At 51.7% G+C, this 25,203-nt stretch overlaps 1 protein-coding gene across 3 annotated transcripts in view; it reads left to right on the forward strand.

Annotated features, from left to right (window-relative positions):
• The window catches only part of HLF (HLF, PAR bZIP transcription factor), a 43,747-nt gene extending 18,550 nt beyond the window's left edge, over positions 1-25,197 (forward strand). The window contains exons 3-4 of one of the 3 annotated variants that reach the window (XM_006095579.3): positions 18,877-19,097; positions 24,360-25,197. In XM_006095579.3, the coding sequence (XP_006095641.1) occupies positions 18,877-19,097; positions 24,360-24,578 (440 nt within the window). In that variant the 3' untranslated portion in view covers positions 24,579-25,197. Of the gene's footprint in view, positions 1-18,876; positions 19,098-19,307; positions 20,305-24,359 lie in introns of those variants that run through there. The other 2 variants (XM_006095580.3, XM_023759603.1) reach the window with 2 other exon arrangements.
• Positions 25,198-25,203: the final 6 nt, after the last annotated feature.

The following is a 25,203-nucleotide window of genomic DNA, read 5'->3' on the forward strand; positions in this document are numbered from 1 at the left end:
CGCCTGCAAGGTGCCCAGTAAGAAGGTGATCCCGCTCCGGCTCCTGTGGCAGCCTCCTCTGCAGAGCCGCCGCCTCCCTCCCTCCCTCCCAGCCTCTCCCGTTTCCCGTGCTAAATGAGTAAACACACCCGGGACCGCCCGCCCAGGACAGAGAAACTCAGGCCAAGGTAATAACATCAAAACCAAAGTCCCGGAGCTCTTGAGTAAACGAGTTACCCTCCCAGATAAAACAACGCTGTGGTCCAAACCTCTCTTTCCAGAGATCTAAGACTTTTCAGATGCTGGTCCGAGGCCAGGCATGGGAGGAAGGAACTTCAGCGAGCCTCCTGCAATGGCAGACTCCGTGCAAATAAACACGCGGACTCTCCCATTCAGCTTTCCCTCGCTGGCCTGTTTTTATTTCTCTGGCCATTTGGTAGTGGCCTTCCCTCTCCAGCCCTGCTCCCTTTTCCGTCTCCCTTTTCTCAGGGACCCAGCAGATCGGTTCACCTTCAGGAAAACAAGCATCTCGTTTCAGAAGGAGGAGGTGGCGTGGTTACTTCCTCCGGTTTTCCCTCATACTCAGCCCTTGCAGGTGGCTGCCTGAAGCTGGGCTCAGGGTTGGAAATAAAGTTGATTTTAGCATTTTAAACCCTGCTTAGGAAAGGTCAGGATGGTTGGAAAACAAAGATGGAAGGGAACAATACTGACTTGTCTTTTCTCAACGAAATAGACCCCTCTTGTAAGAACCGTTGACAAACTCTTCCTCCCCCATCACACCAGCCCACAGATTCCATAGGACCGCCGGAGTGCCAAGCCTTACTCTGATTCTAGCGTTTACTGCCTTGGATTGTTGCGTTTGCTGTCAGTACCCCCCAGCCAAGCAGCGACGAGTCAGGATTTAGAGGAGCTTTTCCAGCAAAGTGCATATGCCAGGCTGCTGCTTCTCGGGACAGGCCGCCCCGGGAGGCCCCCACAGTGGCCAGGCTGCCCAGACCCTCGGGGGCTGGGGTGCAGATTCCTGTCTGTCACCTGGTGACGCTGTTGCCTGCTCTGCAGAGGGAGGTGACAGAAACCCATCCCACCTGTCTCAAAAGCCTGCTGGTAATTAGCTTTAAAAAAATGCCAAGTTGTCACATGGCCGGGAGAAACACAGGCTCTGTGTGTGTGGGGGGGGGTGGGGTGGGGTGGGGGGGCTGCTACTTCCCAGCCTAACGCTGTTGCAATCTCATTAGTCATCCCTGAGGAGGTTAGCTAAGGTTATGGAGGGGTGAAAGTCGCCCTGCTGGGTCAGAGCGGTTTCCAGAAAGGACAGAGACAGGGTTGACGTTCAGAACTTTGTTTGAAACTTTGTTCCCCTTCCCCTTACCCGCCAGATTGGTACTTTTGGGGGGGGGCACATTTTCTTTTCTTTTTAAAAATATATTTTCATTGATTTCAGAGAGGAAGGGAGAGGGAGAGAGAGAGAGAAACATCAATGATGAGAGAATCATTGATCGGCTGCTTCCTGCATGACCCCCAGTGGTCGAGCCCACAACCTGGACATGTGCCCTGACCAGCAATCGAATCGTGACCTCCTGGTTCATAGGTCGATGCTCTACCACTGAGCCACGCCGTCTGGGCAGGTTTTCTTTCTTGAGGGACAGGAGCTCTGGCAGATGATTGAGATGGTCTGTTGTCAGCCTCGGGCATCCGGTCTCCATGGTGCATTATCCTCTTCGTGTCTTAGCCACGGTTAATATGTAAGCCCTGGCTGGTGGCCATTTGCCACCTGGCGAGACAACACCTCGAGGCCTGTGCCCCTGCCCTCCGTTGGGGAAGAGTTCAGGGGGTGCCATTTCATTTTATAACTAACTGACACCTTTGCACGGCTTCAGTTAGCGTGCAGACCGTTAGCGTGCAGCATTCACTGTGTCTGGCCTACATTGAAAATCAGTATGTTCCATGGTTGGACCTGAGTTGGGACGATCCTCCTGCCAGTGTGAGTACTTTCACGCTGCAGGATCTTTTCATTTTGCATAAAACTGGTGAAGGTGGGGAACTGCCCCTCTGGGTGCTCTCGTCTCGGTAGCTGCCCGCTGGCTCTCCGCACCTCACTGGGAGGTTTCTCAGAGGCAGGGACTGAGGAGGCTTCTATCCAGCACTACGCACATGCGCTACACTACAGTGGGTACTTACTTAGCATTTGTTATTGCATTTATTTGGGTGACATTGGTTAGTAAAATTGTATAGGCCCTAGCTGGTTTGGCTCAGTGGGTAGAGTGTCAGCCTGCAGACCGAAGGGTCTCAGGTTCGATTCCAGTTAAGGGCGCATGCCCAGGTTGGGGGCTCAATCCCCAGTAGGGGGCATGCAGGAGGCAGCCAATCAATGATTCTCTCTCATCATTGATGTTTCCATCTCTCTCTCCCTTCTCCCTTCCTCTCTGAAATCAATAAAGATATATTTTTAAAAAATTATATAGATTTCAGGTGTGCAATTCTATAGTACAACATCTGTATATTTATTGTGTGTTTTCCACCCCTAGGCATGTCTCCTTCCATCACCATTTGCCCCCCTTTACCCTCTCCTACTTCCCCCTACCCCTCTTCCCTCTGGTAATCAGCATACTGTTGTCTGTCTATGAGTAGCCCCCTTCCCTCTGACAGCTGTCAGTCTGTTCTCTGTATCTATGAGTATGTTTCTATTTTTTTAGTTGGTTTATTCTGTTCATTAGATTCCACCTGTGAGTGAAATCGTATAGTTCTTGTCTTTCTCTCACTGGCTTACGTCACTGAGCATAACACTCCACAGGTCCAACCATGCTGTCGCAAAGGGTGTATCGGGTGAGTGAAATGACAAGGACCTTACTTTCATTAGTATTGATTTTTTAAAACCTATTTTCATTGATTTCAGAGAGAGGAAAGGAGAGGGAAAGAGAGAGAGAGAGAAACATCAATGATGAGAGAGAATCATTGATCAGCTGCCTCCTACACGCCCCACACTGGGGATCGAGCCCGCACGCCACCTGAGCATGTGCTCTGACCAGGAATGGACCTGTGATCTCCTTGTTCCCAGGCCGATGCTCAAACACACCGGCGGCCGGGCAGTATTGGTTTTGAAAGAGTTCCTGTGCCACCTGATGTCTTCAACTCGGTGCATCTTTGCCAAGGGTCGTGATGGCGGGGTGAGCTTTGGGGCTGGGTGGTCTCAGGAGGCGAAGTGCAGACAGGCCCCTGCTGAAGTGGGAAGGGTCAGGGCTCCTCTGAGGCTTCAGTGAGCTGCTCTCCCACATGAACATTTCCCTGTTTTCTGATCGGTTGTTAATAGTGAAGGAGGAAGGGTGTTTTCAGACAAAAGGATTAGGTGCTTACAAACACAGGTGCATCTAGCCCAGCTGGTGTTTCGGGCTCGATCCCCAGTAAGGGGCGTGCAGGAGGCAGCTGTTAAATGATTCTCTCTCATTGATGTTTCTCTCCCTCTCCCTGAAATCAATGAAAATATTTTAAAAACACACAAAAACAAGTACAGATGGATCTTGACTCAACTCCCCCCACCCTTTCTTCCAGCCTTGGTGACAGGGATGGAACTGGAAATTGGTAGCATGTTCCAGGATCACCTGTAAAAGTTCTTAAAACTCATCTCACACCTTAAGTGGGACTTTCACTGAGTGCGTAGACAACGTCCGCGGTGTGTGTGTGTGTGTGTGTGTGTGTGTGTGTGTGTGGTGGGCGGGGCGGGGGGGGATGCCGATAAGAAACTCCGGCTTCCATTGGTTTGGTTGGCAGAGGCGGGAGTTGCGTCTCCATGTGGCTTTTTGGAGTGCAGGCTTATGCAATGGCACTCCTGCCCGTGCCAGTCAGAGGTGGGGCTACTGAAACGGGCACGGCCCTACCCTGGGAGGAGGGCAGGGCTCCCAAGGCCCACGCCCTGCGCATAACCCCGCCGAGGCTATGCTGCTGGTGGGCCTGCCCTCGGGCTTGCTGCGCGGGCAGCATCAGGTCAGGCGTTGGGACGGGCTGATCCGGGGATTTGTGTCCTCAATCCCCTGGCAGAGTTCACCCTAAGCCCCTCCACGCTGTGTGCCCACACCAGGGGAAACACTGCGGACCTCCTGGCGGCACCCGGAGCGTCTGACCCTTCCCATGCGCTGCTGCTCTTCATTTCCTGCGTCTCAATGTAGCCATCTATAGGGGAACCCATCCCTCCTACCAGGCCAGACACCGAGGTCTCGGACAGAAGAGGGCAGAAAATTATTCAGACCACTGAGGCGTTCGAAAATCATTTTGAGAAAGATTTAAAATATAAAAAATAAAAATACATAGCACGTGCCCTTCTTCCTACCACCCAGGTTAGCAATTTGGCATATTCACCATATATATATCCATATAGACATTTATTTATTTATGAATTTAAACATTATAGGCCAATTAAGGTGCCGAGCAACTTTTAAAAAAGAGAAATGGCCCGGCCAGTGTGGCCCAGTGGTCGAGCATCAACCTATGAACCAGGAGGTCATGGTTGGATTCCCAAGTCATGGCACATGCCCAGGTTGTGGGCTTGATTCCCAACAGGGGGCGTGCAGGGGGCAGCCGATCAATGGTCCTCTCTCATTGATGCTTCTCTCTCTCTCCCTCTTCCTTCCTCTCTGAAATCAATAAAAACATATATTTTTAAAAATAAACAAAATAAAAAAGAGAAATGTATTCACTAACTCATAAGGCTGAACGATGATATTCCAAGTCCGTTTTCCGAGGTCTTCATCGCTCCCTGTAGGAATCAATGCGCCTGTTGTGCATGCAGTTAGAAGACAAGGCTGCCTCCCTCGGTAGAATGCTGCGTCCCCTTTGGTTGCACTTCGTCGGGGGGCGGGGCGGGGGGGGCAGGCAGCTCTTTGCACAGGTTCTGAGGGTGTTTCCCTTGGAATGTGGAAGGAGTATTCCTTAGCCCTGGGAGAAGCCGCACCAGAGTGACCTTTCCTCGGGGCCAAAGAAACACACACGGATGCACAAAGCCGACCTCAAAGGAAGGGCCTGGAGCGCCCACCCGAAGGCCTCAGCCGTGTGCTGGGACACCGGCTGCCCCAAGGGCTGCAGCTGACGGGGGCACCGGTAGGAAGGCTGTCCTGCATGGTGGTCCGGGCCCTGCGATTTTCCTACCATCCTCTTTTTTGTTCTTGTTTTTCAACAATACCTATGGCCACCATGTGCTTTCTCTCCCAACGTGAAATTCTAAGAACCGGGCACTCCACAATGCGCACCAAGTTTTCTCTGAATAGAAAGCCTCCACCCGCTCTGTTCAGTGTGGCTCAGCTGGTTGGGCATTGTCCTGTGCACCGAAAGGTTGCCGGTTTGAATCCCAGTCAGGGCACATCCTGGTTTGCAGGCTCCATCCCCAGTGGGAGGGGGGGTGCAGGAGACAGCTGATGAATGTTATACTCTCACATCAATGTTTCTCTCTCTCTCCCCTCCTCATGCTCTCAAAATCAATAAACACATAGGAATTTTTTTTAAGCATGCATGATTTCATGGACAGGCCGGCCATCAGCTCTGCGTTTGGCCATCCGTTGGATGAGTGGAGGGAGTCGGAGGACCTCACTCAGGGTTCACCTCCCTGTGGTTTTCAGAGACACGCTTGGTGCGAGCTCCTCACAGATTCGAAGCCTGGGGAGAAGGTGGTCTTGGGAGCGGTGTGTGCGAAGCATCGGCCCAGGGCATGCGGCGGCACTGGGTAAACACTAGTTCCCTTCCCCTTCCTGCGTCCGAGGCACGTTGTGGGAGAGGCATCAGCGGTCTGGAAGGCAAAAATAGGTCCGTGTGAGGATGCGCCTCTTCTCCCAGGTGTGGGCCAGATGCCGGCTGCCCGCTGAGGACTCGGGGAATGTGACGGCTCCCCTCGCGGGCTGCACAGCTCCGCCCCAGATGGAGAAGCCTCCCTTTTGACACACTTCTTGGATCTGAAAAACAAGAACAAAAAAGAGGATGGTGGGAAAATCTGAGGGCCCGGACTCAGACATGGTCATCGCGTCATTGTCCTAGCTATTTAACAACAATAAAGAGTAACGGAGAACCACAAGCAAACAGACGTTGGTTTGGGGGTGCATTTATCCATTTGGCCAGCAGACATTGACTGAGGGCCAACTGTTTACCAGACACTGAACTAAATGTTGGGAATTCAGATATAAGGAAGAGGTCAGCCCTTAAAAACGAGAACCTTACCAATTGCAAAGAGATAGATAAATAAGAGTATATTGGGCCTGGCGGTTGTGGGTCAGTGGTTGTGCATCAACCTGTGAACCAGGAGGTCACGGTTTGATTCCCGGTCAGGGCACATGCCCAAGTTACGGGTTCAATCCCCATTGTGGAGAGCGCAGGAGGCAACCCATCGATGATTCTCTCTCATCATTGATGTTTCTATCTCTCCTTCTCCCTTCCTTTCTGAAATCAATAAAAATATATTTTTAAAAAGAGTACGTTGGGTATGTACCAGGTGGAACCAGGAAGGCCAGAATGATCTGCTCTGAATGAGATGTAGCGGGAAGGTCAGAGGTGATCCATGAGCTGTGTCTTGAAGAATGAGCAAAAATTGTATTGATAGGAAGCATACATTTAAGTGACTCATTGAGGTCTTTCTTGACTGAAATGAAGAGTTCTTTGCCATTAACTATGCACAGGAAATAATTCAGATTATTTGTAGTGTTGAGGGACATGGGATTAGAATAAAAAGAGGGGGAAAGAGATTAGAAAGAGTATGTGTGGTGGTTAATCTACCAAGTGACTAGCTCCCTCCTACCCAGATGAAGGAAGCTTTGCTGCCTCGGGGGGGGGGGGGGTGCGGTTGGGCTCCACACGCCCAGGGCAGCCGCGTCGCGTGTCTGAGATGTGGTAATATATTTAAAGAAGATATTGGGAGGTTAGAGGCAGATAATTGATGGGACTTGACAGTTGCTGTGGCAACACACCCACTTCAAGAAAAGCAGTGTTAGTGGGAGGGCAGGAACACTCATGGCGCTGCCCCGGGCTGCCCTAGGCCTCACACGGCTTGTCCTGGGCCCCAGGCGTGGGCAGGTTTGGAAGCACAGACACCCCACATGGCTGATTGCCACCCGCCTTTGTGGAATTGACTCTGGAGTAAGATAAGGAGATGCCTAAACCAGAGCAAAGACAACAGGGAAAACGGTGCGAGGAGGAGGCGGGGGAGGTCCCAGCCAGCATCGCCAACTCCACTCAGGAAAACATCTTCCCAGTGCTGTATTTTCATAGATTGGATGACCCTGGGTTTCTATGAAAAGAAAAAAAAAGTATATGGCTTAAATGTGTGTAAACTTCCCTTTCTGACTTCAACAAAGCATGCTTTGGGTCTAAATAGCATAGAGTAGCGAAAAGACTTGGGCTGATGAAAAATTGGTTTTGACAAGTTTGGGCTGAAGCGCTGGGCGATTTCCTCTGGCCTGCCACCTTCTGGCAAGTTAGAGGTATGACATGTGAAAACTCCCCTCCTGTGTGGGTGGTGCGTTTCCTTACAAGCTTGAGTGTATGAGCTACTGACATCCACAGGGCTAGCGACTTCCTCCAGACCTCAACCAGGGCCTCACGTGAGAACCATCAGTGGATCTTTTCCTTTTTGAGAAAAAAATTACCCAAAGATATTTCATTGTGAATGTAGTATATGATCATCCTATATAATAAAGAGCTAATATGCAAATGGTCATCACATCCTCATGCCCTTGCATGGGGACTGGGGGACCTGAGGCCATGCCCCCCGCCCAGTGGGGCTTGACAGGGGACCTGAGACTGAACCCCACTCCCCTGCGGGGCTTGACGGGGATGGGGCCGGCTGGGTCTGGGGTCTGGCACGATTTCGAGGCACATGTGGGTGGGCAGGGACTTGACTCTGAGTCCCTCAGCGAGCTCCAGACTCTGACAGGAGGGAGATTTTCATATACATTTTACTAATTTTCTTTCATCTCTGACACTTCTATTATAGAGAAAGGGCAAATAGCAATATTAAAATATTTCCTCTAATTAATTCCCTTTTAATGTGCACGAATTTCGTGCACCGGGCCACTAGTTTTAAAATAAAGGCAGAACTGAGTGCACAGTACCGCTTGAGTGCCAATATCCCACTCGAAGATTTAACTATTAATGGTTTCTTGGATACTCTTCCAGACATTTTCTTTGTGTATGTAAGCATATATATATTTAGTAAAATGTACAGTTCTGACTTTATTTATGTTACAATGACCATATGTATAGAATGTACATAGGAATGTGGTAATGTATGAATATACATTCTACATAATGTTATGCAACTTGCCTTTTTTATATAATATCTTTTGGACATGTTTTCCTATGAGTACAGCTTCATGAAATCCTATTGTCTGGATGTGCCATAATCTATTTAACAAGCACCTTTAGCTTGTTTTCAGCCTTGGATGCCATTCTTTGTAGATTCGCACGGCATATCTAAAGTTTAAATCCTTAGATGTGGAATTCCTAGATGCCGGATCAAAGAGTGCAGGCTCCGAAAGAACGGTGCTAGTTCAAACGCCCACCACGAGTGTGTGAGAAGGCTCTGTCCCCTTTTATTAAACAAAAACCCAACAAGAAACAAAATACAGAGCCAGGCCCCATGTCCAGCGCCTCTGATGAACGTGGAAGAGCTGCTGAGCGTCTGTGTTGTTTAAAAGCTCCACAGTGGCCCTGGCCTGTTTTTCTCAGTGGTTAGAGCATCGGCCTGTGGACCCAAGGGTCTCGGGTTTAATTCCCGGCCAAGGGCATGTACCTCGGTTGCAGGTTCGATCCCCAGCCCCAGTCAGAGCATGAGTGGGAGACAACCAATCAATGTGAGTCGATGTGTTTTTTTTTCTCTCTCTCCCCTTTCCATTCACGCTACAAAATCAATGGAAAAAATATCCTCAGGTGACGACTAATTAATTAAATTTTAAAAATAAATAAATTAAAGCTCCACAGTGGCCCTGGTCCCTCACAGGGGTGGGATGTGACGGCTTTGGGAGGAGGGGACAGTGAGGGGACAGTGCTTCATGATGAAGCCTCGGCTACGCCCTTTCAGACCCAATGGCAGGGCTTCCCTTACCATGGTCCATGGGGAGAAATGGAACCCTGTTTGCTCTGCGTTTTCTGCTAAGCTGCAGGTCTTCCTTTACACACACACACACACACACACACACACACACGTTAAGTGAATCCGTAATTAACATACGATCATAGTAAAACTCCAAGAGCCAGAGAAGTAACACCTACGTACAGTTGGGTACTTTTTAAAGAATATTTTTATTGATTTCAGAGAGAGGAAATGAGAGGGAGAGAGAAAGAGAAACATCAATGATGAGAGGGAATCATTGATTGGCTGCTCCCGTACCCTCCACACTGGGGATCGAGCCCGCAACCTGGGCATGTGCCCTGACCAGGATTTGAACTGGGACCCTCTGGTTCATAGGTTGATGCTCAACCACTGAGCCATGCCAGCCGGGCCAGTTGGGTACTTTTCTCACGTTTCTGTATTGTTTAGTCATCCATTTCTTCTTATAGCCATTTAAGAAAGAATTATTTTGTTTCTTTGGGTGTTGCCTCGTATTCCATTAAAGCTGGTACAGTTCGAGTAGATGAAAAGTCAAAAACTGTTCTTTATCTTATTTCAGCATGAAAGTCCCCGGGCTGATACACAACTTGCCATTGTTAGCCTCAATAGATGATAGATAGATAGATAGATAGATAGATAGATAGATAGATAATAGATAGATAGAAAGGGAAGGAGGGAGGGAGAGAGGGAGGGAGGGAGGGAGGGAGGTAGGGAGGGAGGGAGGGAAAGGGGAAGAAAATGGACTTTTGTTCTCCACAACACCTGTTCTAAGAACTGCCCATCTTATGCAGCTATTCTGGTAGTTGACCTTCACAACCTGTTCCAGACAACGGTCACTAACCTTCAGGGATCCCTTCCCTTGAGGTCATGCCTTGCCCACTTCTGTGGGTCCCTGTCTACTGAGCTGCTGCCAAGGACAGTGTCCCCAACTGGGAAGCATGGGATGCCTCCACCTGCCCCCCCACCCATCTAAGACCATTTGTCTCCGTCTAACTTTTCCTCCTGGAGGAAGCTGAATCCACCCCTCCCCCCTCATTTGCATGTGCCCTGCATGCATATCTTCACTGTGGCCTCCCTCCCAGCCACTCACGCCCTGATTAGGTAAGAGCACCTTCCAGGAAGGAGCCTGGTGTTAGGAAGTCTGAGCTGATGGGGTCCGGGTTGATCAACACACTGGAATGGGAAAGGATTTCAGAGGCGGTGCAATATTCCGGGTCCACGGAAGCGTTGCAGTGTGTGATGGGATTTCCCTTCCCACACACAGTCCCGCTGGGCACTTGCTTCAGAAGCTAAAGGAGAAAGCGTGCAATCAAGTTCAGATCCTGCGTAGTGTTTGATACTGGCTTAGCGCCTGGCTCCTGTGCACCCATGAGGCACACAGACCTCACCTCGTGCCTGGGGAGCACAGAGCAGATTCCGGTCCCAGACAGATTTCTCCTTAGACGACACCAGCAGGGCCCGGCGGGTGTTGCTCGGCAAACCCCAGTGCAAGCTGGAAAACTCCCAACTCTTCCAGAATGACGCGTTTCTAAGAAATTGAGTGTTGTTCCAGTGTATGTTAGGAACTGTGGCCCTGACTGGTTTGGCTCAGTGGATAGAGCGTCGGCCTGCGGACTGAAGGGTCCTAGGTTCGATTCCGGTCAAGGGCATGTACCTTGGTTGCGAGCACATCCCCAGTGGGGGGGGTGCAGGAGGCAGCTGATCGATGTTTCTCTCTCATCAATGTTTGGGACCATCGGCTGGCTTAGAAATGTGCCTGAGCCCAGCCGGAGTGGCTCAGTGGTTGAATGTCGACCTATGAACCAGGAGGTCACGGTTCGATTCCCAGTCAGGGCACATGCCTGGGTTTCGGGCTCGATCCCCAGTGTGGGGGGTGCAGCTGATCAATGATTCTCTCTCATCGTTGATGTTTCTATTTCTCTCTTTCTCTCTGAAATCAATAACAATATTTTTTAAAAGAAAAGCATACATGTCTGAAATGTACCTGCGTCTCCCCTCTTCCCCCACCAGCGGGTTTAAGAAACCACTCCATCGTTACTCCTGGTCTAAATCAGTGACTGGAAACTTTTCTCCTATGTGGTGGGACTTGAATTTATTTGAGAAAACCTGAGTGCCCACCTTTTCCCAAATTTTGGGTTGCTTGTGAGCGTGAAAAGCAGGCGCATGCCCACCGAATGTTGATTCAGATGACAGATGGCTGTAAACTCTCTACATTGCTCCATCGTCTTCCCTTTCTCTCTGCCTCAATGACTGGTGCCCAAGGTGCCACTTCTTTATAATGTAACTCCTCCCATGACACCTCGTCTCACAGGTATGAGCCGGTCGGCAAGGCTAGCCTCGTGCAGTGAATTCATGAAGTTAGTCTGCCTTGCAGCGGCTGCCCGGGCTGCAGTATTAGGCCATTACTCACCTTCCCCCAAATGAGACGCTGGGGGCACAAGTCCATTTTGTTTAGTTACCAGCTGACTTCGTAGAATTAAGTTGATTTTCCCCCCAGGATCCATATCCCTGATTTAGCATAATCCCCCACCCCCCCTCCTCAGGCAGGTCCTATTGCCTAGCAACACTTGTTCAGTAACCTTTCAGAATGATCATTAAGGAAGACGGAGAAAACGTCCCCATTCTGTGTTACTCACACAGCCCATGGCACAGACCTTTCTAATTGCAGGTGGTCCAGGGGGTCTCTACAGGTTTTCCCCTACCATCCTCCCTGCCTCCGTAGCCCAGGCACCCCACACAGACACTCGCAGGACCAAGAATAAAAAAAGATAGACCGTGGGAACTTGAGGTATTGGTGCACAGGCAGCAAAGGGAAAGACCTCTCTTAGGCTGGGTTGCTCAGCATCTCAAGATGTAGACACGCCTCACAAAATACTCCCACAGAGAAGGGGAAGTAGGCACCCGACGTCCCGAGAAGAGTGTAAGCACCCCAGGGTCCCTGCTCGGTAGACGCGGGTGCTGCTGCGTGAGGGAAATCGCCGGACATTAGCCGTTGGCATTCCTTTTGCTGGTGGACATGAGTGGGTGGAGGTGGAAGTGTAGACAGGGCTTTGGAGTTCGCCTTAATTTGAGTGTGCTCTTCCAACTATTAGTACTTTTTTAAAAAAACATTTTTATTGATTTCAGGGAGGAAGGGTGAGGGAGATAGAAACATCGATGATGAGAGAGAATCTTTGGTCAGCTGCCTCCTGCACGCTCCACACGGGGGGAGCCCACAACCCAGGTATGTGCCCTGACCGGGAATCCAACCATGACCTCCTGGTTCACGGGTCAATGCTCAACGACTGAGCCAATCCGGTTGGGCTGTTCATAATCTTATGGGCAAGGACTTTGCCTGACATGATTTCCCATCTAGTTTGAGAATAGCTATTGCTTCAAAGTTATAGTCACTTAATCTGATAAATCTTCTAGGCTGGCATATGCCAAGTGCAATGTGATACAGACATTAAGTGTAAGGGACGTTAGAAGTTGTGGTCGACCCTGGGACAGTCAGGAGGAGGAAGGCTTGACTTGGACTTGATGGGCGGTCGGCCTGGTAGAGGTGGAGAGGATGTGAGGGAAGAATGTCCAGGGAACAAGGCAGACCCGCTTGGCGGGAACAGAGAACACAGGATGGGAGCTTCAGAGTGGAGGTTCTCGGACGCCAGACAAGGAGTGTGGACGGGGAGGCGGTGGGAAGCCAACAGCCACCGTTGATCACGGTGGAGATGTCCTGGGAAGAGCAACCTGCTGGCCGTGTCGGCAGACAGGACTGCAGGGCAGGGAGACCAGTTCGGAAGGTACTGCAGTTGGCCAAGTCCTCCGTGGACGGGCCTGCCCTTGGCCTATGACCGGGATCTGAACCACCAAGGAAAACCTCCACGGAACGTCCGGGACTATGTATTGCTAGAGTCCGAATGAGCCTCTGCTCTCATCCCAGACTCTCATCCCAGGATTCACTGAAGCCAGGGATCCCCACAAATTCCCACAGCTCTTGGGGTGCGGGGGTTCTGGCCCGGGGTTCATTTCTCCCTCCTGCATGAGTGGTGTGTGGGTGACTGACCGGACGGAGACGTCGTTCCCAGGCCCCAGGAGACCCGGAGGAGAGTGTGGTCACTGGGAGTCTGGAGGCTGAAGATGGCTCCGAGATGCCCGCAGGCTGGAGGCAGGGATCGCAGCGCACAGAGCCGGCGGGGACTCCGTGTGAACTTGGGTGAGAGAAGGGCACGGGGCGCTGGCCAGGGGCCAAGGCCAGGCAGCGTTGGAAAAGCGTGTTTACTTGTGGGCGCGCAGCTTGGAGACGCACACAGGAAAGCATTTCCGTGGATCTCCTTGAGAGACCGCACCACCGCAGACACACCTGAATGCTATTCGTGTTCATCCGGAAGCTCGGGCTTTAAAACAATCCTGTTTTTCTTCCTATGTTTGTTTGGCTTGGTGTAGGGTGGGGGCTGGGGAGAGGAGGAAGGGTGTTGTTCGGGCAGAGTGCGGGCTGTTTGTTCACCGTGGGCTCCCGGCTTCCCAGTGGATGCGAGGACCGTGTCACTTATCCCGTCCCCTGCCCCACTCTCTCCTGTGTGTTCAAACAAAAATTTAACTTTGCCCGGTGGAGGGCAGTCAGCTTAATCACCCACTGTGGCAGCACCTCAGAAAGTGCGGGTTTCCGATGGCTGGGCCTGCACCTTTCTCCAACTCAGACAATTAAGGAGGCCCCCAGGGCCCATGTGGTGCCGATTCAAGGGATGCACGTTGGCATCAGAAAAGGAAGGAGCCTCTGAAATAGACTCCAGGGACAGGCGAGCTTGTTTCTCTGCTGGAGAAGAAGGCATCCCCATCCTCGGACGCCCAGTGAATTGCTCAGTGGCTCAGTTTCGCCATAGGCAAGGGGTACCCATTGGCCTGCTTCTAGGGACGTCGGAGGGCAGAGTGAGGTGGCCGGTAGGGGGCACATAGTCCACCCAGGGCCAAGTGAGCATGGACATGAAAGCAGCAGCCCCCCGCCCTGCTCCTCTGCGGGGTGACTGTGCCCACACCCCAGGGGCTCTGAGGACGGCCTCGGACACACGCTGGACTGGAGCCTCCACTTGAACCTCCAAACATCTCCTGTGGCTTGGCCTCCGGTGTGTGGACAAGGGAGGCTTGAAATGGTCACTGGCTCCCACAGCCACTGTCGCCAGGGCAGCCTAGGGAGGGACTGGGCCTCTATGCTTTCAGGACCGCCGAGGCACAGAGGAATGCGAACACTCGGAGCCAGTGGGCAGCTGGCTGGGACGTGACCGTCTGTTTCCCAGGCCTTCCCCTCACCACGCATTCCCTGCGGTACAAGGAAACGAGGCCTGCATTCTCCCGCTGCAGTTCCGTACCTGCGGGTGTGTGTGTGTGTGTGTGTGTGTGTGAAGGACATCGCCTCTTGTTTCCCACTCACAACCCTCCATACCCACCTCAGGGGGCCAGTGTTGCAAGATCTGAACTGTATCTCATGCAGGCCATAGTCTCAGGCACTGGGTGTTCATTTCTGGCCCATCTGCTACTTCTCTGTGCCCTGAGGTGCTGGGGCCGCTACGGGGCAAGGGGACGGGGAGAGGGGGCTGTCTGGGGGCATGGTGAGAACTCAGGGCCCACGCGAGCTCTGACCACAGCTGGAACATCTGCTGCATCCTGTGTACCTGACTCCAAACCTCTATGGTTTGAGCTCCTCTGGTCTCACCTCTCAATTCCAGGAGGTGGGTTTCCTGCTGACACGCTGCTGGCCTGGAGCGTGATGATAAATGCGCTCGGAATGAGAGGCTGGTTAAGCCAGCCCCGGCGCCTGCCAAGGCGGGAGCTGCTGAGTCACGTCTGGGCACCATGGGCACCTGCACAGTCCCAGGGCAGAGGGCTTGTCCTGGACACGGGGTCACACGGGTGACGTCACAGGCCTCACTCGGGCTGCAGGTGGAGGAGAGTGGGAGCCAGGGGAGTGTGTGAGGGGAGGTGTGCCCCCACAGCCCTGGAGGGGCCCTCCCACGTACTGTCCATCCCACCTGGCCCTGTGAGATGATATCATTTCCCCACTTGACAGACGAGGGAACAGGACTCCCCGTGCTGGAGCGACAGGCCCTGGGCCACAGAGCTGTTTAAGGGCAGAGCCACGATGAGTCCACATCTGTCTGCACCTGCTGATGAGCCGTGCGTCCCAGGGCAGGTCAAAGTGGAGGGACGAAGGCCAGAGCAGAACCTCAGCACAGAGTCCCAAATGCCTTTCTTCACTCGAACGGGCCAAGCAAGCGTTCCTTGAAATACTGATAATGTAAGACATGCCTCCCTGTGCCCTGCCCTTGGAAGCCAGCTTCATAGCCCCCTGAGAGACTATCCCCCTCCCCCTCCCACAAGAGGCAGGTCTCAGCCATCAGAGGCTTTTTAAGGGCACATGTTGGGTTGCAGGCTCAGTCCCCAGTAGGGGGCGTGCAGGAGGCAGCTGATCAATGATTCTCTCTCATCATTGATGTTTCTCTCTCTCCCTCTCCCTTCCTCTCTGAAATCAATAAAAATATATTTTTAAAAAAAGAAAGAAGGAAGAGAGGAAAAGGGAATGGGGTGCTGGTTGCCTATAACTTCCTGGGGGCTCTTGACCATGAGGCTATTCCTGCCTTTTGGGGGGGACCACCTGCTGCCCAGGAACATGTGGATCTAGAGAGGAGGGGCCTGCAGGGTCCTCCCCTTTCTTCCTCTCCTGCCCCTTTAAGGGGAGTGAAGTGGATGGGAAAGAGCATGGGCTGTGGGTGGAATGGACCGAGACGGGGCTGCACCTGACCTTCTGGCTTTCTGGCCCCACCCCCATTTCCTTGTGCAGAAAGTGGGGGCACCTACCCCCCTGCAGTGTGGACTGAGGGTTCAGTGCAATGGTCTAGTTAGGCGCCTGCCCAGGCCCCCACCAGGACTCACTTGGGTGCACCAAGTCCATTGCTTCCCTCAGGCCATTACATGATTGAGAACTTGCATTTTATCCCAACCAGCAAGGCTCAGTGGTTGAGCATTGACCTATGAACCAGGAGGTCACGGTTTGATTCCCGGTCAGGGCACATGGCCGGGTTGCGGCCATGTGTGGGGTGGGCAGGAGGCAGCAGATCAATGATTTTCTCTCACCGTTGATGTTTCTCTCTTCCTCTCCCTCTCCCTTCCTCTCTAAAATAAATAAAAATATATTACTTTTAAAGAAAAGAGCTTGAGTTTTGGAGTCAGAAAGATGGTGAGGTTAGTCCCTGCTTCTTCTGCCAGCTGGGCAGTCCCAGGCAAATTATTATTTCTGAACTTGTCTTATACTATTCCTATTCTTTATTTCCATGTCTGGAAAATGGAAATACCAATGATTCCACCTTCCTAGGGCTGTGGTGGGGATTAAATGAAGTAATACATCGGCTGGCGAGGCCAGGGCTCCACCCAGATACTATGGCTGTGACTCAGGGTGATTCCACCCGGGGACTTCACACGTTCACCCCTCAGTAAAGGGTAACAGATGGACCCCTTGCATTGCTTGCATACTGGATTGAACTGGCGTATAGTTTTACCCGTGTTTCTGTTGACAGCGGTTACTGCTCGGAGAGAGGTGTTGGAAAAGGGCCGCTCAGACCAAAGCGATCTTTACAGCAGGCCGTTCAGTGGTTTGTGCTGGAGTCCTGGACAGCACCCACTGGGCACCGTCTGAGGCTGGCGCAAAGAAGAGGTGTGTGTGTGTGTGTGTGTGTGTGTGTGTGTGTGTGTGTGTGTGTGTGTGATTCGTTGTTGCCTTTATGTCAGCGCAGCAGCATGTGAGGCTCAGACACTTGGAAAGTAGGGGCGTCTGGACGGATCCCCAGCTGCTGGGGTTTAGGGGACTCCTCCTTTAACCTGTGCCTGAGTGTTTTCTTTCTCACCCTCTGTCTTTCTCTTTATTTCCCCCTTATGTCCTTCTTTCCTTTCTTCCTTCTTTCCTCACGCCTTCCTTCCCTTCTTTCATTCTGGTGGTTCTTCGGTTTCTCAATTCCTTTCTCTCTCTTTCTCTCCTTCCTCCAGCCCACTGCCCCCTCTGGTCTCCTCCTGCTCCTGGCCTCCCCCTCTTCCTTTCTGAGCCTTCTCTCTCTAGCCTCCCGAGCGTATTACGTGCAAAGTAAGCAAAGTCCATTTTTTGAAAATCATGGGTTTTTTTCTGATTTTTAAAGTAAAAGATACTTATGATAGATAATTTGCAAAATATAATAAATAAAAAGAAAAAAAGTCCCTGTTTCCGACAAGTGTCCTCGTTGGGACCTGGGAGTGTTTCTTTCCGGTGACCCCATCGTTTGCACGGAGCTTCCTCCCCGTGTGTGCTCTACCTCAGGACTGGGTGCCCCCGCCAACGAGACGAGGTCCCCATCCCGTGGAGCTTCCGTGTGAGCGGAGGGAGGTGGTCAACAGACGTCAGACACGAAAGATGATTTTGGGTGGAGACAAGTATTGTAAGGAAATGAAACGGGACGGTGGAGGGGAGCCGGGGAGCCGAGGAGGTGGCATTCGAGCTGGTGTCTGGATGTGTATCAGATTGGGAACATTTAGAAAATGAATATTTAATTCCGAGGAAGTGCATTCTCATAAGTGTTGGTGCAAGTGTAAATAGATGTGACAGTTTAGCAGAACGTTTGGCAACACAAGACGCACATGCCCGTTGCATGAGCAGTGCCATTTCGTGGAATCTTTTTTACAGAAGTGCTCACATACCTAAGAACCCGTCCGTTGGAGAGTGATTGAGGAAATATACTGAACCTTTGAGAAGAAAAAAGGAGTTCTCTTCCTTTACACTAACATGGGGGATGTGTGTGGTATATGGAAAGCGTTATGGAAGAGATACGGTAGTCATAGCGTGTCTGTGCAACAGCCAAGGTCTAAGAGGCTCACACAGGCGTCATCTCTAGGAAACGTTCCCTAACCTCCCTGTTATGCACTGCTGCCCACGCACTGCTGCCCACACTCTGGACGCACGTGAGGTTGGCATCCATTCGGGCACCGTCACTGTGTCCTCACTGGCTAGTTATTGGACTGATTCCCTGATTTGCCTGGAAAACACCTTGAAGGTAACAGTCATATATTTCTAGCCATTGTACCTGTAGCACCTGGCATGGAGCTGGTCCATAGATGTGTTGCAGAAAAGAATGAACACAGGTGTTTGTTTGTTTTTTAATATATTTTTATTGATATCAGAGAGGAAGGGAGAGGGAGAGAGAGATAGAAACATCAATGATGAGAGAATCATTGATTGCCTGCCTCCTGCAAGCCCTCTACTGGGGATCCGGCCCACAACCTGGGCATATGCCCTGACCGGGTATCGAACCCTGACCTCCTGGTTCATAAGTCGACAGCCAACCCCTAAGCAATGCTGGCTGGGCTGAACACAGGTATTTTTTAATTTAGTTTGTGACCATGTGTTTGTGGGTCTTGGTTGTGCGTAATCTGAGTAAAGTCCTGCTCGGTAGTGCTCCCAGGAACACAGTGGGGATGAATAAGATGAACAGGATTAGGGTCGGATATCAGTAACATGCAGACTTGTCACTCACTTGAAGCATCACCAAGCTGTGTCTAGTGGGTCTCCCTAGGGCAGTGGTTCTCAACCTTGTGGTCCTTTAAATACAGTTCCTCATGTTGTGACCCAACCATAAAATTATTTTCATTGCTACTTCATAACTGTAATGTTGCTACTGTTATGAATCGTAATGTAAATATCTGATATGCAGGATGGTCTTAGGCGACCCCTGTGAAAGGGTCGGTCAACCACCAAAGGGGTCTCGACCCACAGGTTGAGAACCGCTGCCCTAGGGTGTTGATGAATTGAAACTCCCGTGTTGTTCCAGGTCAGCTGTTGCCGGCGAACCGCAATACACCGAGTCCCATCGATCCCGACACCATCCAGGTCCCGGTGGGTTATGAGCCGGACCCGGCAGACCTCGCCCTGTCCAGCATCCCTGGCCAGGAAATGTTTGACCCTCGCAAACGCAAGTTCTCCGAGGAAGAACTGAAGCCGCAGCCCATGATTAAGAAAGCTCGCAAAGTCTTCATCCCTGAGGATCTGAAGGTAAATTGGAACTGGTAACCAGGCCGTGGGCAGGTAGAGAGTGGGAGGCTCAAGAGTCGGATTAAAAGGGTGACCCTGGGAAGACCACACAAGCTGGTGAACAAAGGACTCTTGGTTTCTGATCCTCTTTCTTGGCATGTGACTCTCAGCAAGTTGCTTCCTCGCTGGGTGTCTTCTGAAACATGCCTTTCATGTCTCGGTCATGCACAGAAAGAAAGAGGAGCGATAAAACGTTGGAGATATTTGCAGCCCATGAAGGAGGCAGTCTGCAAGGAAACACATGAAAGGCCAATAAAATCAAACTATAACCTCTCAAGGTTGGAAAGAGAGAAAATCATTGGGGAAGGGCATCTTGGCCGCCCAGTCTTCCAAGGGAAATTCCCTGTGGGGATTGATTGATTGATAACTAATTGCTGTCCTTTCCCGGAAGGCCTCGGGGAACAACAGCTGGAGACGGGACCCCTCTCCACACGGCCAACCTCGGGTGACCAGGGCGGGATTTTGTTAAAGAAGCTGGTGGGTTCCCTGACACTACTTCTTAGTAATGTTCTCTCTGGACCTCAAATAACGATCACTTGAATATCTCAACAAAAGGTTAATTCCAAGTTGGTTTTTCTCTGCTGTGTTGAAGGGGCACATTATTTATAAAGGAACATAGGTTTATCTTGGGAAGTCAGATGCAACTTAAAATTATTCTGACACATTTAATGAACCTTAGGGAGGGAATTCTTTAAAATGTTGCATGTCCACTGGCATTAAATTAGAACCACTTTTGATTAGCTGTTGCTTAGACTTGTGTGTTTATGCTTCATTCCAAGCGTATGGACAATGAAGAAATGATTATCTACATTCAAGGTATTGGCACCAAGCATAATTCATTAACCCTTTCCTAATGTCTGACCCCCATCTCTCGGGCCTCAGTACGGTTCAGATGAAGTGTGGCTCCTTGGCCGGGAAATGGGAGTTTGGGGCGTTGTCCTGGGACTGGCTTAGACTCGTTACCTCTACTTTTCCATCCAGAAAGAGCATTGGAGGGGAAGTGTCTGGCAGATTTGAATCACTGCCGTCATCTCCGTACCTGGAGGGATGCAGAATTGTCAGGGCTGAGCAGACCTTGGAGATTCACTAGACCAAGTTACCCTTTTGTAGTTGAAGAAATGGAGAGGCAGAAAGTGAGATAGGTGAGCATTGCTCACTGCTAGGTAGAGCAGCGGTTCTCAACCTGTGGGTCGCGACCCCTTTGGCGGTCGAACGACCCTTTCACAGGGGTCGCCTAAGACCATCCTGCATATCAGATATTTACATTACGATTCATAACAGTAGCAACATTGCAGTTATGAAGTAGCAACGAAAATAATTTTATGGTTGGGTCACAACATGAGGAACTGTATTTAAAGGGCCAGAAGGTTGAGAACCACTGAGGTAGAGGAAGGCCTAGCCTGGTCCTCGAGTCTTCTAGCTTCCAAACAGGTCACTGTAGCACGTTGCCCTGACAGGGGCTCCTGGGGGGCAGACCAGTAGCTGTCCCCCTGAGAATCAGAAGAGGAAAGTGCATAGTAAAACACCAGAACATCTAACCTGGCCAGGGAATTGCTGGTTAGCCTACGACGGGGTGTGAAGGGGCACCATCGGGTTAGGTCCTTGGGCGAGTAGATATCTTCTTTGGACTGGATGGTTTCTCTCATCTTGTGCGCCTAGCCGTCCGGCTGTGTTTCAGAGCTCATCTCTTATACTAAACCCAGGAACCCGTGCTGCGTGGATTTCCTTTTGAATGGAAGGTAGTTTGAAAGGATGCTGCCGAGTAATAGACGTAGCTCCCAGCCAGACCTTCGTAGGGTCTCCAAATTTACAAGGTCAAGCAGAGGGCAAGCCTACCTAACATCCCAGGTAACCTTGGCAACAGAGAGACCACGTGGAAACCTTCTGGGCTGGGATTCTGCATCTCACTGTTGTCAGAGCCAGGCCTGACCTTTTCCCGCGGCAGGTGGGAGCGGGCGGGGACATCCTCCTGCCCGTGCCCTTGGATTTCTCCCGTTGGGAGGAAGCCTCGGGCCTCAGACCATGCGCTCGTGGGAAGCGGGACGCTCTGAGCTTGGGTGGGTGGGAGACCCGGCTGTGGCCCCAGCACTGGATGAGCAGACCCACTGAGCGAACCGGCCTTCCCCACCGCTGCCCGCGCTTCCTCCCTTGAGCCATGCGTTGGGTCGGCATGCGTCCCCTGGGAGGGTGAAGGGGTGGCACACGGGGACTCCCAGCTGAGACTCTGATCACTTTGATATCTTCGTACGTTGCAGCATCCATTCATTCACTTGACACATATTTCACTTGAGACAGAGAAGTTGGCTGAGTGAACTGGTGACTCCCTGGGCCTGTGATGCTAGTGTGCGCCAAGCCCTGTGGCAGGGGCTGGGGATTCGGAGGTGAATTGGTCCTAGCATTGTTTCTTACCCTCCAGGCACTTCTAGTCCGGTGAGAAGGGATGCTGGCCTGGTTGAAGGAGGAGGCATCAGGAAGATGATGGGAGAGGACTGAGGGCTCGGTCCTTGCTGGGTGGGGGTGACTGGGCAGCCAGGTGGCATCTGCCCCTGGGGGCGGAGGAGAAGGGGACAGGGGATGTGGTGCTAAATGTATCAGCCCCTCAGTCTCCTGCAATACAGAGGGCGGCAGCCTGGCTTTTCTCCTCCAGGACAGCCCTGCATCCTCCCTGCCTTCTGCATCCTCCCTCCATTCCTGTCCCCACTCCTCGCCTTTGCTAACTCATCTCCAGGTGTGGACAGGGGAGGCTGGGGGTGTAACCGCCTCAGGGGTGAGAGCTCCAAGAGACGGAGAAGTTGGTTGAGTGAACTGGTGGCTCCCTGGGCCTTATGATGTGGTCACAAACCAAGTCCATGGCCTACACCCCATCTGTCCCCCCAACACACACAGCTTCTACAGTATCCCAGGGGGTGAGTCTCACGTCCTTCTGCAGCTCGTGGGCAGCACTGTTGCCCTGGGTGCAGGTTCGGACACATCCTAAGTCAGCCCCTTTTTCAAATGGCCTTGGGAAACCCCCCCCCCAAGGAGCATTGGAGGAGGCTGGCAGGACTCCTGACACCACCATTGGGAAGGGGGGTGCGGGGGGGGGGGAATTGGGGTTTACATCAAAGAAACACAAACAACTTGGGGCTATACCAGAGGCTACACTTGGGCCCATTCAGCCCTGGGAAACCTTTCACTCCCCCAGCTCCTCCCAGCCTCTCTCATCCACTGGCGTGGCCCTCCGCTTCCTCCAGCCCCCTGCTCCCTTTCGGAAGCAAAATAACAAATCCCACCAACAGCCGTTGCACACCTGCCCAAGCTAACTCCTCTCTAAGGACAGTTCTGGTAGCAGCCAGTAGGAAGGTCTTTTGTTTTCCTAGTTTGTTACATATCATCATGAAATATATAGAAAGCTGAGAGCGCTTTGTAAATAAAATTCCAGCTTGTGAAAGCCACAGAGGTGCCTGCACATGCTGTCCGTCTCACACCTTCTGTCCTTGATTAGGGCGGATGTCTGCTGAGGGTAAGGGGCAGGTATGGGGGCGGGCCACTGACCTTGGACCTGGCTTACAGCCTTGGCCCCAACCCATGTGACCTCGTCCAGTGCCAACTGCCCCTTGGAATCCTGGGGGAGGGTGAGAACTGGCCTCACCCACTTACTCTGGGTGGCATGTAACTGCAGGTACTGGGCTTGCCAGGATCCAGAGCGATTTGCTCTTGCCAGTTGTTGAAAAGAGGGGCGGGGGCAGGGGGAGTGGCAAAATGCACCAGGTGGCACCATAGATCAGTTAGGAAGGTCTGAAAGAAGGCTTGCCACGAGTGTTAGTCTTCCCAGGAGTGTTTTCCTTTCTTCTGGCAGGAGGAGCCGGGAGGGAGAAGGGGGAAGAAGGGACCGCTTTCTTGTTGACCACAGTTAAACATTACTCAGGCTAATTAATGCGCAGAGAACCGTGAAACAGGAAATCAGAGTCAATTATTTAAATGCTAGCCACCACTAGGAGTATGTTGATGTGGCAGGTAGAAGTTTGGTGGGTTTTTCTCAATTTCTGGTTTTAATTGCCAAAATGTGCATGCCCATTATGTCATATGCCAACAGTTCAGAAGGATATAAACTAAGAAGTTAAAGATCCCACCTTTCTCCTTGGACCTCTCCCTTGAATCCTCCTCTGAAGGCATCATTTTTCACAGCTTGGCATCAGTCACTCTGGGCCTCTTTCTACGGATATGTAATACTGTGATTTTTTTTTTAACCAGAGTGGGATGAGGCCACACACATTTATCTACAGATTACTGTTGTTTCCACCCACATCATGGTATATCATGGACATCTTTCTGGTTTGACTGGATTATCATTTTTAATAGCTTCAGAGTATTCGCCATCATTATGTGGTTATCAAATCTCTTACCAATAATTAGGTTCCTCTCCCCACTCCTTTCCTATTGCAAACGGTGCCACAGTAAACACGGTGCCTGTGTCTATGTGCACACGCAGGAAGGTTGCTGCAGGAGGAGACGTTAGAGGTGGGGTAGCTGGATCAGTGGTGCATGCATTGAAGTAGTTGACAGATATTGCCCAGTTGCCTTCCAGCAATATTGTATCAACCCTAAATCTAAAAGCTTATGAGGCCGGGCCAGAGTGGCTCAGTGGTTGAGCCTTGACCTATGAGCCAGGAAGTCATGGTTAGATTCCTGGTTAGGGCACATTCCTGGGTTGTGGGCTCCATCCCAGTAGGGGGTGTGCAGGAGACAGCCCATCTATGATTCTCTCATCATAGATGTTTCTTTCTTTTTCTCTCTCTCTCTCTCTCTCTCTCTCTCTCTCTCTTTTCTTTCCCCTCTCCCTTCCTCTCTGAAATCAATAAAAACATATATTTTTTAAAAAGCATGTGAGTGCCCATGGAAGAGAAGGGTTCGAAAAATAACAATTTCAGCAAAAAGAGTGGAGAAATCTGGAATGCCATTTAGGGTGTGCTTTCGCTCAGCCTCCGACCTCTCCTCCTGGGGCACATGCTCTGCTGGGCAGAGGGTAGGAGCGTGTGGTGACAGGCCGGTCCCTGCTCCGGGAAGGGAGCCATGGTCCACGGACTCCACTCAGGGTTGCTGAGACTGTCAAGGAAGGAGCCGCAGGTTAAGACTCCTGGGCTGGTGCCTGGGCGCAACCCCAAGACCTGCCAGCGGCCCGGCGGGCCCTCAGCTCTGCCGAAATCTAATATCTTGTTTCCTTTTCCTTCTGCACCTACCGAGCAGGATGACAAGTACTGGGCAAGGCGCAGAAAGAACAACATGGCAGCCAAGCGCTCCCGCGACGCGCGGCGGCTGAAGGAGAACCAGATCGCCATCCGCGCGTCCTTCCTGGAGAAGGAGAACTCGGCCCTGCGCCAGGAGGTGGCCGACTTGCGCAAGGAGCTGGGCAAGTGCAAGAACATTCTGGCCAAGTACGAGGCCAGGCACGGGCCTCTGTAGGACGGTATGGAGGGGGCTGGCTTTGGACTAGATGGACACTGCGTTCCCCGTATGACAGCACCACACCCCACCCGCCCCTCCCGACATCAGCACTTTACCGGAGGCATCAATCAACACAACTGACTCCCGCTGTGGCGTGTGCGCGCTGGGCGCACCGGCTTGAGCGCGCGTGTGGCCAGCGGTGTGCGTTCCTTTGCACTTGCCATTTCCAGAGAACCCTCTCACCCTCTTTTAGCTCCCCAAACAGAAAGGTGCCATGTTTTTACTGGACTGTGGAGACCTCCGGCGGGGTTTCCCCTCTCCTCCTCCCCACTCCTGCCCTTTCCACGCGGCTTTCCTGGTCGCTCTTCCCTGCTCTGCCAGGACCCTTGAGTTTGGATCCACCCACCGAAAGGGCCCTGGGAGAACAGGAGCTCTCAGTTTTCAAGACCCGTCTGTAAGTTGCCATGCCAACACGGTGCACAAAAGAACCCAGCGCTACTCCGCGCCCTCTTCAGTTGTAGGTCGCTTTCCTCATCTTTTCAGTTTGGATGATCATCGTCTTCGCATTGAAAGTGCTGTTTAGATTAATTAGATCCCATATTTACTTACCGTGCTATCTACTAAGTTTCCTTTTCATCCTGCC

Source organism: Myotis lucifugus, unplaced genomic scaffold (genome assembly GCF_000147115.1).
Source record: "Myotis lucifugus unplaced genomic scaffold, Myoluc2.0 scaffold_158, whole genome shotgun sequence".
NCBI classification, from domain to species: Eukaryota; Metazoa; Chordata; class Mammalia; order Chiroptera; family Vespertilionidae; genus Myotis; species Myotis lucifugus.